Source organism: Oryx dammah, unplaced genomic scaffold (genome assembly GCF_014754425.2).
Source record: "Oryx dammah isolate SB20612 unplaced genomic scaffold, SCBI_Odam_1.1 HiC_scaffold_13, whole genome shotgun sequence".
Lineage (NCBI taxonomy): Eukaryota > Metazoa > Chordata > Mammalia > Artiodactyla > Bovidae > Oryx > Oryx dammah.
This window is the reverse complement of record NW_024070197.1, coordinates 21,680,238-21,695,886: the sequence shown is the minus strand read 5'-3', so window position 1 is coordinate 21,695,886 and position 15,649 is coordinate 21,680,238. Positions and strand designations below refer to the sequence as shown.

At 42.9% G+C, this 15,649-nt stretch overlaps 1 protein-coding gene across 1 annotated transcript in view; it reads left to right on the top strand.

The window, feature by feature from the left end:
• The window catches only part of TDRD12 (tudor domain containing 12), a 76,510-nt gene that overhangs the window by 35,482 nt on the left and 25,379 nt on the right, over positions 1–15,649 (top strand). The window contains exons 8-15 of the mRNA XM_040253852.1: positions 3,667–3,764; positions 4,337–4,413; positions 7,490–7,570; positions 9,144–9,204; positions 9,579–9,686; positions 12,018–12,203; positions 14,016–14,172; positions 14,643–14,770. Coding sequence (XP_040109786.1) covers positions 3,667–3,764; positions 4,337–4,413; positions 7,490–7,570; positions 9,144–9,204; positions 9,579–9,686; positions 12,018–12,203; positions 14,016–14,172; positions 14,643–14,770 — 896 coding nt within the window. The remainder of the gene's footprint in view (positions 1–3,666; positions 3,765–4,336; positions 4,414–7,489; positions 7,571–9,143; positions 9,205–9,578; positions 9,687–12,017; positions 12,204–14,015; positions 14,173–14,642; positions 14,771–15,649) is intronic.

Genomic DNA, 15,649 nt, shown 5'->3' with positions numbered 1-15,649 from the left:
AAGGCCAAATTTGCCTGTTACTCCAGGTGTTTCTTGACTTTCTACTTTTGCATTCCAGTCCCCTAGAATGAAAATGGGTGTTAGTTCTAAAAGGTCTTGTAGGTCTTCATAAAACCGTTCAGCTTCAGCTTCTTCAGCATTACTGGTTGGGGCATAGACTTGGATAACTGTGATATTGAATGGTTTGCCTTGGAGAAGAACAGAGATCATTCTGTCGTTTTTGAGATTGCATCCAAGTACTGCATTTCGGACTCTTGTTGACCATGATGGCTACTCCATTTCTTCTGAGGGATTCCTGCCCGCAGTAGTAGATATAATGGTCATCTGAGTTAAATTCACCCATTCCAGTCCATTTTAGTTCGCTGATTCCTAGAATGTCGACGTTCACCCTTGCCATCTCTTGGTTTGACCACTTCCAGTTTGCCTTGATTCATGGACCTGACATTCCAGGTTCCTATGCAATATTGCTCTTTACAGCATCAGATCTTGCTTCTATCACCAGTCACATCCACAACTGGGTATTGTTTTTGCTTTGGCTCCATCCCTTCGTTCTTTCTGTAGTTATTTCTCCTCTGATCTCCAGTAGCATATTGGGCACCTAATGACCTGGGGAGTTCCTCTTTTGGTATCCTATCATATTGCCTTTTCATACTGTTCATGGGGTTCTCAAGGCAAGAATACTGAAGTGGCTTGCCATTCCCTTCTCCAGTGGACCACGTTCTGTCAAGTGTGAAGTCAAGTGGGCCTTAGCATCACTACGAACAAAGCTAGTGGAGGTGATGGAATTCCAATTGAGCTGTTTCAAATCCTGAAAGATGATGCTGTGAAAGTGCTGCACTCAATATGCCAGCAAATTTGGAAAATTCAGCAGTGGCCACAGGACTGGAAAAGGTCAGTTTTCATTCCAATTCCAAAGAAAGGCAATGCCAAAGAATGCTCAAACTACCGCATAATTGCACTCATCTCACATGCTAGTAAAGTAATGCTCAAAATTCTCCAAGCTAGGCTTCAGCAATATGTGAACCGTGAACTCCCTGACGTTCCAGCTGGTTTTAGAAAAGGCAGAGGAACCAGAGATCAAATTGCCAACATCCGCTGGATCATGGAAAAAGCAAGAGAGTTCCAGAAAAACATCAATTTCTGCTTTATTGACTATGCCAAAGCCTTTGACTGTGTGGATCACAATAAACTGTGGAAAATTCTGGAAGAGATGGGAATACCAGACCACCTGACCTGCCTCTTGAGAAATCTGTATGCAGGTCAGGAAGCAACAGTTAGAACTGGACATGGAACAACAGACTGGTTCCAAATAGGAAAAGGAGTATGTCAAGGCTGTATATTGTCACCCTGCTTACTTAACTTATATGCAGAGTACATCATGAGAAACGCTGGACTGGAATAAACACAAGCTGAAATCAAGATTGCCGGGAGAAATATCAGTAACCTCAGATATGCAGATGACACCACCCTTATGGCAGAAAATGAAGAGGAGCTAAAAAGCCTCTTGATGAAAGTGAAAGAGGAAAGCGAAAAAGTTGGCCTAAAGCTCAACATTCAGAAAACAAAAATCATGCCATCCGGTCCCATCACTTCATGGGAAATAGATGGGGAAACAGTGGAAACAGTGTCAGACTTTATTTTTTGGGGCTGCAGAATCACTGCAGATGGTGACTGCAGCCATGAAATTAAAAGACGCTTACTCCTTGGAAGAAAAGTTATGACCAACCTAGATAGTATATTCAAAAGCAGAGACATTACTTTGCCGACTAAGGTCCATCTAGTCAAGGCTATGGTTTTTCCTGTGGTCATGTATGGATGTGAGAGTTGGACTGTGAAGAAGGCTGAGTGCCGAAGAATTGATGCTTTTGAACTGTGGTGTTGGAGAAGACTCTTGAGAGTCCCTTGGACTGCAAGGAGATCTAACCAGTCCATTCTGAAGATCAACCCTGGGATTTCTTTGGAAGGAATGATGCTAAAGCTGAAACTCCAGTACTTTGGCCACCTCATGTGAAGAGTTGACTCATTGGAAAAGACTCTGATGCTGGGAGGGATTCGGGGCAGGAGGAGAAGGGGATGACAGAGGATGAGATGGCTGGATGGCATCACGGACTCGATGGACGTGAGTCTGAGTGAACTCCGGGAGATGGTGATGAACAGGGAGGCCTGGCGTGCTGCGATTCATGGGGTTGCAAAGAGTCGGACATGACTGAGCGACTGAACTGAACTGAAGGTTTAACATGATTAATCTTAAAGGTTAATACTTATTTCTATTATATGCTAGTTATATATTTGTATAAGGGCAGGGGATATAGAGACTTAGCAGCAAACATTGGCCCAATAAATGAAAAACCCTTCACCAATATAATTCCTGGTCAACCCACTATACTATACTAATAATTTTCTAACCTCTCAAAAGAATCTGTATTTAGAAAGTTTAAAGCATCTCGTGCCTCTAACTGTTGGGAGGCCGTGAACAATCACATGTGGCCGGAGGAACCTGTCAGGCAGGCTAGAGAACCTTCAGAGGAGTTTGTAAGTAGAAACACTCTTGTCATGCCCAGGAATTTTTATTAACTGGAGCTGTAAGTTAACTCCTTCTCCGAGAGAGGTGTTGAGGGGGACAGCCCCCATTAAGTCAGAGGTGTAGGTGAGAGCATGAAGCAGTAAAGTAGGCAGACTCTGGTTTTGGGGGTAGATGCTCGGGAACAGGGGGTCTCCTGAGGCTCGATCCTGCCTTTGCGTATGCCGAGCCTCCTTCCTCATGACCTTTGCCACGGGCGGAGTTCCTCACGCTGGCTCCCGGCAGGTCTTGTTGGTCCATAGTCTTGTTCAGGTCTTCTCTGTGTTCATGATTTTTTTTTTTTTTGTCTACAGGTCTGTCAGCTACTGAAAGAGAGGCATTGATATCTCCAACTATACAATTGTTTTATTTATGACTCATTTCCGTTCTGTTAGTTTTTGCTTTGTGTATTTTGAAGCTGTCACTTAAGTACACGGAAGTTTAGAAGTTTTATGTCCTCTTGATGAATTGATATGTGTCATTATTAAATGACTCCTTCTTTGATCTGAAGTGTACCTTGTCTCTTCTGGGCTGTCACCTGAAATATATGTAGTGGCCTTTCCATGCAGTTGCTTGGGCTTCCTCGTAACACGACGGCTGGGTTACAGAAGTGAGCGTTTAAGAGAGCAGATCATAGGCGTGTGACATTTTTGTGTTCCAGCTTTGGAAGTCACGTAACATCACGTCTGTGTTTCTAAGCCCACCCAGGCTTCTGGGCAAGGAGGATGAGCCCACATCTCCGTGGGAGAAGCGTGGAAGTCACACTCTGAGAACAGCATGTGTGTTGGGAATCATCTTCTGGCCTCCTTTGCAAAATAGAGTCTGCCAATTTGGGGAAATAAATAATGGTTAAATTGTTAGTAAGCCAGTAAGGAATTTGCTTCAGCATTTTTTTTTTCTTTTTCTTTTTTCTAATAAGGGTTGATACAAGATTTTTTAACTTAATCCCCTCAAGTAAAGTTTGATACAAAATCTTATGCTGTAACAATTTTATGTATTAAGGTTTTATTATGATAACACTTTTTTAGTAAGATCCTTTTGGTCCTGTTTTCTATTTATTTATAACACTTCCTAAGACAATTTTTATTATTATTTTTATTTTGCAGATAAGACTGTAAAATGTACTATGGATTCATTGAAAGGTTCACCTAAAAAGGAATCTGAAAAGAAACAACAGTACATCTCCTTGAAAGATGTAAATAAGGTGCTATTTTAAAATGTTCATTAAATATAAAGTTTATGTAGTGTTCATTTTAGAATATTCTCCTTTAAAATCTACCAGGAACCAAAACTGTGGCTATGGTAGTTTTATTCATGAAAAAAATGTAAGTTTACAAGTTTACTCTGTTTCAGATGAACAGGATACCCCTTGTTCCTCCCTTTTCAAGTCCTTGTTCTTGGCCTGCTGACCACTTGACAAAATTGGGTGCATATTCTCACTTTAACAAGGGTATAAATATCTGAAATATGGGACAGTATAATAGTTAAGGTCAACTCTTACCTGTCTCTCCAGTTTCTTGACAAGACAAGTGAAAGTAATTCCAGGACATCTTAAATACTGACTATCTGAAAGGCTGGCTGCCTGCTATTTGGACCCTTCAGTCTAGTGTTTATAGGGGTGGCCTCTCCAGTTCTTGGTCTGTTCATATCGGCGTTGCCTGGACCTTATCTGAAATGGTTGTCTATGAAACAACTCCCAAGGAATTTTGATGCCTCAAGAACACATATGTTGCTAGCATAAATATTCATCCTGAAAAAAAAATTTTTTTTTTACAGTGTGTTGAATCTTCAGTGTGCTGGCCAACAAAGAGAGGCATAACCATATATGCCAATCCAGACACACCAGCTGCAAGGTATGATCTGAAAATCTAGTGTAATTGACTAGAGACTTAAGTATAATATTTTATACAGTGTTCTATAAGATTGATGATGGGAGAACATTCATTTTCAAAAAGAGTGACCCTGGAAATTTTGATTAAGCATATATTTAAAAGAAATACGTTTGATAGCTGGCTAGCAGCACAGTTTTCCAAAAAGTGGTAGTGATTCTGGAGTCTCCTTGTTACCTTGTCAGACAGAACTGTGTCTGTAAGGCAGATGTCTTGATGTGAAGGGTGGGTATATGTGGGCCCGATGGCAGTTCAGCTTGGTGGAAGGTGAAGAATGGTTTCTTGTATTCTTGAAGATAAGCTTCCAAGTCTTTGTGATCCTGTCCTCAGCAAAATCCATGTCAGTGATATTAATGAGAAATTGTGATATTATGCACTTCATATAGAGTAAAAGATCTTAAAATAGGAAGCTTCATTTCTCCGCTCCTGGACTTCATGCTAGTGTTGCCATACATTGTATTTATACATTTGTTATAAATGCTGAATTCTATTGTTCCTATTTAAACAGTTTTTCTTTGAGGGATCATATATTTACCTATGTAGTTATCATCCATGCTTTTTTACTTTTTGTGTAGATCCAGATTTCCATCTGGTACCATTTTCCTTTTACTTGAGGGACTTCCTTTACTATTTCTTGTATTATATTTCTTCCTTTACTGTTTCTTGGGTCTGCTGGTGATGAATTCTTTCAGCTTTTATATGTCTGAAAAAACTTTGCTAGGGTAGAATTCCAGCTTTAAATTTACTTTTCCCTGTATTTTAGCGATGTTGCTTCACCATCTACCTGCTCATATTGTTTGCAATGCAAAATATACCATCATATTTTTCCTTTGTTCCTCTGCTTGCAGCATGTCTTTTCCCTCTGTTTTTAGGGTTTTCTCTTCATTGCTGGTTTGAACAATTTAATTATTGTATGTCTTGATGAAGTTTCTCTCATGTTTCTTATGCTTGAGATTCATTAGGGCTCTTCATTTGTAGGTTTCTGCCTTCATTGGGGCCTCCCTGATAGCTCAATGGTAAAGAATCCACCTGCAATGCAGGAGACCTGGGTTTGATCCCTGGGATGGGAAAATCCCCTGGAGGAGGATATGGCAACCCACTTTACTACTTTTGCCTACAGAATCCCATGGATAGAGGAGCTTGGCAGGCTGCGGGCCTTAGGGTCGCACAGTCAGATACAACTGTGCAGCAGCTAAGCAGCAGCAGCCGTCTTTTCATCAGATTTGATAAGCATTCAGCTGTGTTATTCTACAAATATTTTTTCTGCACCTGCCATTTTCTTCTTTTTTGAGACTCTTATAAGACAAATGTCTCTGAGGCTCTGTTCATTTTTTCAGTTTTTTTCTTGCTGTTCTTCATATTAATAATTCCACTGGTCTGTGTTTACTTTAATTGACTCTTCTGTTATTTCCATTTTGCTATTAAGCCCATCCATTGAATTTTTATCTGATGTATTATATTTTTTGTTCTAAAATTTTCATTTGTTTTTTTATAGTTTATATTTTTGCTGAGAAGAAAATAAAACTGTGTCATTTAAGAGTGCTCACCTTTCCTTCTCTTATGGAGCATGGTTATAATAGCTCCTCTAGGGTGTTTTATAATTCATGCTTCTGAGCTGTACTGGGGTTGGCACCTGTTGGTTATTTTTTCCCTCTACAGCTGATCTGATTTTCCTTATTCTTTGTATGTTGAGTAATTTTGGATTGTACTCTAGATACTTTGAATATTAGGGCATGAGACTTTGTTTTAGAATCTTCTGGAGAATGTTGATTTTGTTGTTTTAGCAGGAGGTCATTACTCCCTTAAGGTTCAGACCTCAAACTCTGTCTCACTTGCCGTGGGTGGTGATTGTGACAGTTTCCAACTCTGTGGTCCGCTGCTTTGGGTCCGTTCCTGACACACTCAGTTTGGGATCGGAGTGGGACTTGGGGTGGGTATGGGATTCCCCCCACCCCCAGCTCTCTATCTCTTTTTCCCCAGGACTTTTCCTCATATTCACCATTTTCTAGATGTTCTCGCTCCCTGTTCCTCTGACCAGATAGATGTTTTCTTGTGTGTGTGTGGAGAAGCTACCATGCAGTTTGTGTGACTGGGGCTGCTTGTGGAATAAAATAGCAATGGAAATAAAAGAAGAAACAGAGATGGAAAATTTTCCTCATCCAGTCTCTAGACCACTGGGTCCCCATTTCCTGGTTCATTAGAGGGAGAAAGAAGTTTCTCTTGGGGTTTTAAGTGACCATGTGTGTGGTTTAGCACCAGTGCATGCAGCCCCATGATCAGAGCTGGCCTTGGGGTTAGACCAAGAGGAGAGAGGGCCAGGAGAGGACAGAAGGAGAGAGGGCCAGGAGGGGGCAGAAGGGGAGAGGGCCAGGAGGGGGCAGATGGGGAGAGGGCCAGGATTCCTCACTCCCACTGGTCTCAGGCCCCGCTTTTCTGTTCTCTGGCTTGAAATATATTCAGCCGTCCTCATCTGTAGCTCCTGCACCTGCCCTGATGCAGAGTCCTTGATTGCGGAGGGTCCACTGCACTACACTATCTTATATAAGGGACTTGAGCCTCCTTGGATCTTGGTATCCCTGGGGCTCCTGGGATCAGTACCCTGCAGATGCTGAGGGATGACGGTAGAGACTTTCTCAGGTTTTTTTGACGTCTGCATCCCCTGCACCATTCTGCAACGTGGGCCACCCTCGTGTCAACACCAAGAGATAGAGAAATGTGAAAGCCAGGACATCCCCCATGATTCTGGTGGTTTCTCACATTGGGACTTCCTCCCCTGTAGTTTCATAGTTCATCCCGAGTTTCTCGTCATAATCCATAAGGGAGAGAGGCTGTAGGGGGGCTTGCTCCCTCTTGGCAGCCCGGGGACTGTCAAAATGGTCTTCATACTCAAAGGACTCAGTTTCAGTTCTCAAAGAATTTACTTAAGTTGATCCACTTATTCTGTAGTGGTACTTCTCAAATTTTCTCCCAGAAAATAAAGGTATTTTCAGATTTGGAATAAATGGATTCAGAAATTTTAGCAAATGTTTTTGATTTTTAGTGCTTCATGTCAAAAGTCAAGTGAGAAGCCACTTCGATCAGCTGAGAAGGAAGAATACAATGAGAAGAATGGCTGTGTGAAGTATGGATTTTTTTTTTCTTGGCCTAAATTTTTTATTGAAATAATTGTAGAAAAAGTATAAGCAGGAAGAATTTATATATGATTTTATGATTAATTTCAAACCTGCATTCCCAGTGACTCAGTGGGTAAAGAATCCACCTGCAGTGCAGGAGACACAAGAAACACAGGTCCAATCCCTGGTTCGGGAACATCCCCTGGAGGAGGGCCTGGCAACCCACTCCAGTATTCTTGCCTGGAAAATCCTGTGGACAGAGGAGCCTGGCGGGGTACAGTCCACGGGGTCACACAGAGTCGGACATGACTGAAGCACCTGAGCACAGCACAGCACACGCACAGGGTCTTCTACAGGCTTCGAGGTTAGTGTTTTCTTTTTCATTTGCTAGGGCAGATTCTTCTGTTTAAAATTTTGTTCTGCTGTAGACATTCTCTCCCTCCCCTTCCTGAATCTCTTGTCAAATGAGCAATTTTATGAAACAAATTAAATAAAGTTGATCTTTTGGGGGCTGTTGATTTTATATGGGTTGGCGCTTGCTTTCTTCCTAGTTTTCTAATGTTAAATGGATCTACCACCTGCTGGAGAAAGTAGGTATTTATAGTGTGAAACTTGGGAAGTTTTTTTTTTTTTTTGGTCCTGCCAGATTCACAAAGAACTCACTTGCAGGCAGATTGTTAACAGTAATCTCTTCATTTTATACTTGTTTAATCCACAATGTATTTTTGTACCAGTTTTTATGATTTCTTACCAGCCTAAAAACACTCTCACATTCCAAGTAACTGTGGCTGCTCTGAAGCCATCAGAGTGACAAAGCGTCTAAGACAGTTCAGAAGTGGGTAGATTGTACAGTAGCCACTAACTAGGATGACTGGGGAGAGGGTCATTGCCCTATGGCCCTCTTGGTGTCCTGACTCCCTGGAGCCTGCTCTGTGGCCCTGTGACATCCCAGCAGGAGGGCCTCATGGTATCCACGGCCAAGGGCTCTGAACGCTGCCCCATGGAGCCCACTGGTCTTGGAATGGTTGTTAATGCACCAGAGTTGACATCCTCCTACGCAGGCATCCCTCTACCTAATACCTGGAAGTAGTGATGCTCCAACCAGTTATTTTCCTTGAACCAAAAACTTTGCATTATCCATGTAGCTCGTTTCTTCTAGCCTCGTGCCCTTTACTTAGAACCCTCTGATGAAATGACATGAGTTATTCTATCAGTCTGTTGTGGGTTCCAGAGAACCTTGACGTGATTGAAGATTAAACCGCAGAAAAGGAAGGCGGCAGTGGGTTTCTTAGAAGGAACACGAGTTAGTGATCATGCAGTCTTTCTCCTTGTCCAGAGCCAATGGTCCTGGGATCGGCACTGCTGTGCAGAGCAGGGCCCGGGGGGCAGGGAGAGGGGCAACAGGAGACTGGCAGACCCAGCACAGCCCTTGTGTAGCAATGGACAGCGTAAAACAGAACAAGCGGTAGTGTCGTGGCTATGCCTATAGTTCATTTTACCTCTGTCACGGAAAACTAGGATAATAGCTGAACTGAAGAGCACTTCTTTTTCCTTCAAATGATCCTTTTGATTATTTTATAGATTACTGCAGTTTTTAAACCCTGATCCTTTGAGAGGTGATGGAGTCTCTGATGTACAGCAGGTATTGCAACTCCCCCCACCCCCGCCCCCCCGCCAAAAGAAATAACACTGTTCACTCTCTAAATCCCATCCCTCCTTTCCTCTAATTTTAGATATAAAGAGAAATTCCTTGCATGGAGAACTTTACCTGAAGATGCCCTTTTAGAAATTCCCTAATAAATTACTGCTTTAGAGACATGGCTCTTTAGGCTCTCTTTCTGTTTGGGTGATAGATAATCTTCCTTTCATTTGGGTTATTTTGATGGGTTTTGATAAGCATATAAACCTAGGATTTTACACTGAAACCAAACTCTCACATCCTCTTCATCTCCGTAAGGTTCTTGGTATTCTGTGCTAACACCATTGGGCAGAGCCATCTAACACCTGTGTTCTTAGTTGCAGAAGCTGAAATCGGGGTCTCAGCAGCCCATGGCAGTTTTGCGAAACAAGATTGAGCCCTGCTTATCTGTCGAGACAGCACCACTCTCAACAGACCTGAAAAAGGTGATGGGATTCATAAAGGAACTCTGACCTGTTGTAATGTAGAGAGATTTTTAATAAACAGTTCTGAGGTTGCATTTCCATAATTTCTTTGCTTTTGAAATTCCCTTTTAAGATTTTGTTATTCATTTCTCATTTATTCTTAAAGTCCAGGTTAACGTCTTATAAGTAAATAATTCTTTTTGTGGGGAAACCTAATGCTTTTGTGCAGTAAGTTCTCAAATGAGCCTCTGAAAGGGAGCTCAGAAGGAGCACAAGCAGTCGGGGCAGTTAGAATGTTCTCCGCATTCTCTTCAGAATTGCATTCTACAACTGTGGTTTCACTTAGATCATCAATTTCGAGCATCAGTTTAGATCATGTTTATCTGCTTCCCTCTTGATATTAAAAAAAAAAAAAAGAAAGAAAAGAAAACCCCACAAGGATGAATAGAATGAGTGTGAAGTCTCTATTGGGCAGGAAGTTTCTTATAGGCTTTGGAAGATGGAAAAGCATCAGCAGAGGGCGGCTGGCCACTGACTGGCCACTGAGGAAGGTGTGATGTGGGGAGGGCTCTGGACCGCTCCCCTCCCCTTGTTTCCTGAGCACCCACAGCAAGCTTCTCAGGAAGGAGATGGAGGCTCTGCTTGGAGATACTGAATGACCCTCGAGAATAACCTTCAGGCGGCGCTGTTGTTCAGTCCTCCCAGGAAAAATGCCTGCTTGCTGCCTGTCTCCCTTCAGTGATGGGACTCTGACATGGTGCTGAGCTCCAGCCTGCCTACAGGTGTAGCCCAGCATTTAGTGTCCTCGGTGTGAGCAGTCTCCAGGGATCCTTGGACATTTTTAAGAAAGCCTTCACCTGGGGAAAAAGGAAAACAAACTCTGAAACAAACGATGTAGGGAGTGAAAGAAAACATGAGAAAATAGATATCCTCAGATAAGAGAAGATATTGCTTGACTTCAACAATAATAAGGTAGTATAAAAAAGAAAAACAGATAAAAAGGGGTCTGAGGTCGCTAAGAGTCGGACACAACTGAGCGACCTCACTTTGACTTTTCGCTTTCAGGCATTGGAGAAGAAAATGGCAACCCACTCCAGTGTTCTTGCCTGGAGAATCCCAGGGACGGGGTAGCCCAGTCGGCTGCTGTCTATGGGGTCGCACAGAGTCGGACACGACTGAAGCAACTTAGCAGCAGCAGCAGGAATTAAAAATACTATAGAAAGAAAAAAGCAAATATGAGAGGTAAAATAGAAGTTAACATCAGAAGGTGGAACAGAAAGATGGAAATAGGGGGAAAAGAGAATTTGAGAATCAGTTTGAGGTCGCATATCTGAGTAGGATTTCTAGAAAGAATGATGAAAGAGGGCAGAAAATCCTGGGCATAGCACATGGACACTCCCTAGACTTAATGGTTATGACTTTCTAAATTAAGAGAGTTTGCTGACCCCAGACCCAGCACAACTGAGGAGCAAGAGCGTAGACACGTTGCTATGAAACATCTGAATTGAAAGGGATCCAGAGATGCTGAAGGCTTCCAGGGAGAAGAAACCTAGCCCTGGAAGGGTCAGAAACCAGGATGGCTTCAGACTTGTCCATGGGTCACCAGAGGAGCACTGACTCCAGAATGTTGGTGAAAAGTGACTTCCAACGTGGAAGTCTCTAGCCAAACCACTGGTGAAGAGTGAGGATGAAATGAGGTATTTTCACATGTGCAAAGTCTGAAATGTCCTTCTTCTGTACCCTTTGTCGAGAAGCTGCCAAAATTTGTTCTCCACCAAACCAAGAAATTCACCTGAAAAAGTTACAGAGAAGAGGTCCACGTTGCAGGAAGATCCCAGTCCCAGGTACTGGGGCTCAGGGCTGGGGGATGAGGTCTTCAGAGAACTGACGGGCTGGCTGGCGAGTTCAGCCTTGTGGAGGAGCGCATCCGTGCAGCTGGAGAGCTCTGTGGAACATTTGGGGGGTTTCAGTGACAGTTATATACAAAAATAAGCAAACAAAAGGCATGTTTGTTTTGGGGAATTACAAAACAAAAACTTTGCAAGTGGAGCTGATGCACCAGCAGTTTATCAGAAGAAGGAAGAGAAACCACATCCTTGCTCTGGTAAGCATTAAGTACCTGGTCCTTCAACACACTGCCTATTGGATCCTTTCAGTCTGAAGCCCAGAAAAGCAAAGAGTCTCTTTGAGCAGGAGTTCACTGCTGGAAAATGTCTGGGGGACTTACTGAGTTAGGTGTTGGAAAACACCAGATTGAGCAGTGAGTACTTGTTGGGGTAAGGTAAGCAGTGAGAGGGGTCTGTTAGCTTTCTGTACTTTATTGTTGTCTTGGTTGTTGTTGATGTTTTGTAGGCTCTTCAAAGAAATAAGTTTCCAGGCCCCAGCCACACTGAATCTTACTCTTGGCCTCCCATAGCACGTGGCTGCGACGTGGTGGTCATTTCACACTGTGGAAATGACCCTTTGTTGTACCTTCCACCAATGCTTACGATTCTGCAAACAGGGGGCTGCTACAAGTCATTGCCAAGTAGAAACGGAGTAAGTTGAAGACAGTTTTGTTTTTCAACAAAGTGGATTAAAAGTTTATTTTAAACTTGACGCCTGACTTTTGGTTAAGTTTAGGTTACGTTAAAATTGAGGACAGAGACTGTCCTGTGAGAAACTCTTCTCAACACAGACACTGATTCTTACTGAGAATCCCTAGTTGTCGGCAGTTGTCTGAGTCAGGAGCGTCCTGTCTTTTCGTGATGAATGTGCAGTTTCTAGAATTATTTCATTGACTGAATCTAATTGTCACAGCAACCCCTTGAGATGGTCAGGCTGTGTGTTGTTTTCACGATTTTATAGATGAGAAAATTAAGCTCATGAAAAGTCCTTACCTGCTGACAAGCGTGACAAGATGTGGGATTTGAATTTAGATTATCGTTAAAAAATTTTTATTTATTTGGCTGCATGAGGTCTTAGTTGTGGCACGTGGGCTCTTCCGTTGTGGCGCACAGACTCTAGTTGCAGCGTGTGGACTCCGAAATTGTGGTGTGTGGACTTCAGAGCACCAGGGCTCACTAGGTCAGTGTGCGGGCTTGGTTACTCCGCAGCGTGTGGCATCTTAATTCCCTGCCCAGGGATCAAACCCACATCTCCTGCATTGAAAGGCAGATTCTTAACCACTGGACCCCTAGTGAAGTCCCATGAATTTAGATTTTCTGTCATCTTGTCCCTATTCACTGTTTTGTAACCCTACTCTATTTTTCCCGGAAAATAGCTGAGAAGCCAGATGGAAAGGGGAGAAGGTGGATGTGAGGGTCCGTTGGTGGGGGTGTACCATCCGCTTTGTTGGGGTCTGGCTGTCAGGGAACTGATGAGTGTGATCTCAGTTCTTCTCCCCAGAGATACACTACGGGTGGTTCCATCACTCATTATAAGGTGAAAAATAGCAGTACAGATTTCATCTTAGAAAAGATAATGGTTTATCTAATTATGCCTTGTGGTTTGATGAGTTTTCTTTGGAAATCTGCATTGTCTGTGTTATGATGTATTGACTTAATAATATTAAGTGGGTGCATTTATATCACTCAGGTAGCAGCTGACCCCACTGATGAGAGGAAGCTTGTGTTGAGATTGGCCTGGCTGGGCCAGGAAAGAATGTCCAGGCCTGCCGTTTGTGGTCGTCCTATTTCGACCGTGTCTCCAGTGTCAGCCTGCATTTAGGTGTGAGCCCTGGAAGCTGGTGCTTGCCTGGATCTGCATAAAAGAAAGAGCAGACTTGTTCTTGTCTTCAGTTAACTGAGGCCATGTGTTCAGGAAGGTGTCGGCAGACAGTGCCCCTTCGAGAGAGAGCCCTGAGGCATAGAGGAGGGCAGAGTTCAGGAGGTGCAGCAGGAATCTTGCTCTCCTAAGGAAGGGGTGTTACCCTTTCTCACAGCCCTTTTCAGGAGGCCGTTGGTGCATCCTTGTGTGGTCTGGAGCCAGACTGCCTGGCTTGAGATCCTGTTGCTGCTGTATGTTTAGCTGCACAGCCTTGGGCAACTGCTCCCACCTCTCTGCCCTAGGCTGCTCCTCTGTGAAATGAGATAGGACCTCGCTTGCCTGTAAGGGAACTTTGCAGATGAAATGATTTTTACTTGTGCACAAGTGATTTTTAGATTAGACCCTATCAGAAGCTGAGTCAGTGTGTCTGAATCCATTCTAAGGAGATTATGTTTTGGCTTTTCTGACCTACATGACAGTGATGATGGCAAAAACTTAGTAGTGCTTCCTGCATACAGAGAGGTGTCCTGCATGCTTTTACGTACACTTTCTGTGATTTTTAACCTTTGTCCAAAATTATATTGAATTTGTTTGTCTTTGCAGCCTCTGGCAGTTATCGTGTGCCCTGGTTGGAAAAAGGCCCAATTTATTTTTGAATTATTGGGAGACTATAGCGCATCCTGCAGACCTCTTCATCCTGTGTTGTTAACAATCGGACTCCACAAAGATGAAGCCAAAAATATGAAGCTTCCAAGGGGGTGTAAGCAGCCTTTCCAGGCTATTTGGTTTTCCCTAGAGCACACAGTGCAGCCCAGCTCAGGCAGACCTGGGAGCCACCCGGGGCTTGTGTGTTGGCTGGCCTCACTTATCAGCTATGTATCTGTGTAGGTAGTCAGGGTGTACTCTTGGCTTATATCTGTTTTACTGAGAAAGCTCTGTCTTTTCATTGATTTATCAACTATGTAGTAAACACCTACTGTTTATTTAGTGTTGACTAAAACCCTACCCTGCCTTTCAGGAGCTCAAAACCTGGTGGAAACCCAGGTATTTAATCAGAAAATACAGGGGCTGGCCCAGGCAGGCATCTTGTGTACCCACCTGAGTAAGAAAAACAGGTTTTTATTTTATTAAAAGGCATTTCTAGAAAGTGTGTGAAATCTTAGCAAAGGAGATGTTAGAAACACGTGTGGAAAATCTAAAGTGTTAACTCTGTTTTCTTTTAAAATGTAGGCAATGTGGTTGTTACAACACCACATAGTCTCCTGAGACTTCTCCAGTATCAAAGCTTATTGTTTCTTAGACTCTGTCACCTACTTTTGGATGAGGTGGAAGTGTTACTCTCTGAAGCTAAAGAGCAAGTAAGTATGTCACGTTCATTCAGATGTCGTTACTACTTAGAAATATTTATATATATGTGTACATATATATATCGGAAAAGGCAATGGCACCCCACTCCAGTACTCTTGCCTGGAAAATCCCGTGGACAGAGGAGCCTGGTAGACTGCAGTCCATGGGGTCGTGAAGAGTCGGATACGACTGAGCGACTTCACTTTCACTTTTCACTTTCATGCATTGAAGAAGGAAATGGCAACCCACTCCAGTGTTCTTGCCTGGAGAATCCCAGGGACGGGGGAGCCTGGTGGGCTGCCATCTGTGGTGTCGCACAGAGTCGGACACGACTGAAGCAACTTAGCAGCAGCATATATATAGAGAGAGAAAAATTTGAAAGTCTTTTAGAAATCAGGAAATGTGTTTAGTTGGGAAAAAGCTGGTTAATCTGAAAAAATTTTCCTTTTATCTGCTGTAATTAAGATGAGAGAATGTTTATCTGAATTTTCTACCCAATGTTAAAGTGCTTTGAAGAGCAAACATTCTTTCCTAGGGAGATTTTTCTAAAATACTTAATATTTTTCTGGTTATAAAATCAATCATTTTGTTTTAGAAAATTTGAGAAATAGAGAAGAACACTTGAAAAACCCCCACATGTGTAATCTTAACACTCAGAGGTAATCAGTTGTTCCTAATTTAGAGTAGTTCTTTCCTTTTTGTAATTCTGGTGTCTGTTGATACATATAATTAATGTCCAATTCAGGTCAGTCGCTCAGTCGTGTCCGACTCTTTGCGACCCCATGAATCACAGCACACCAGGCTTCCCTGTCCATCACCAACTCCCAGAGTTCACTCAAACTCATGTCCATCGAGTCCATGATGCCATCCAGCCATCTCATCCTCTGTTG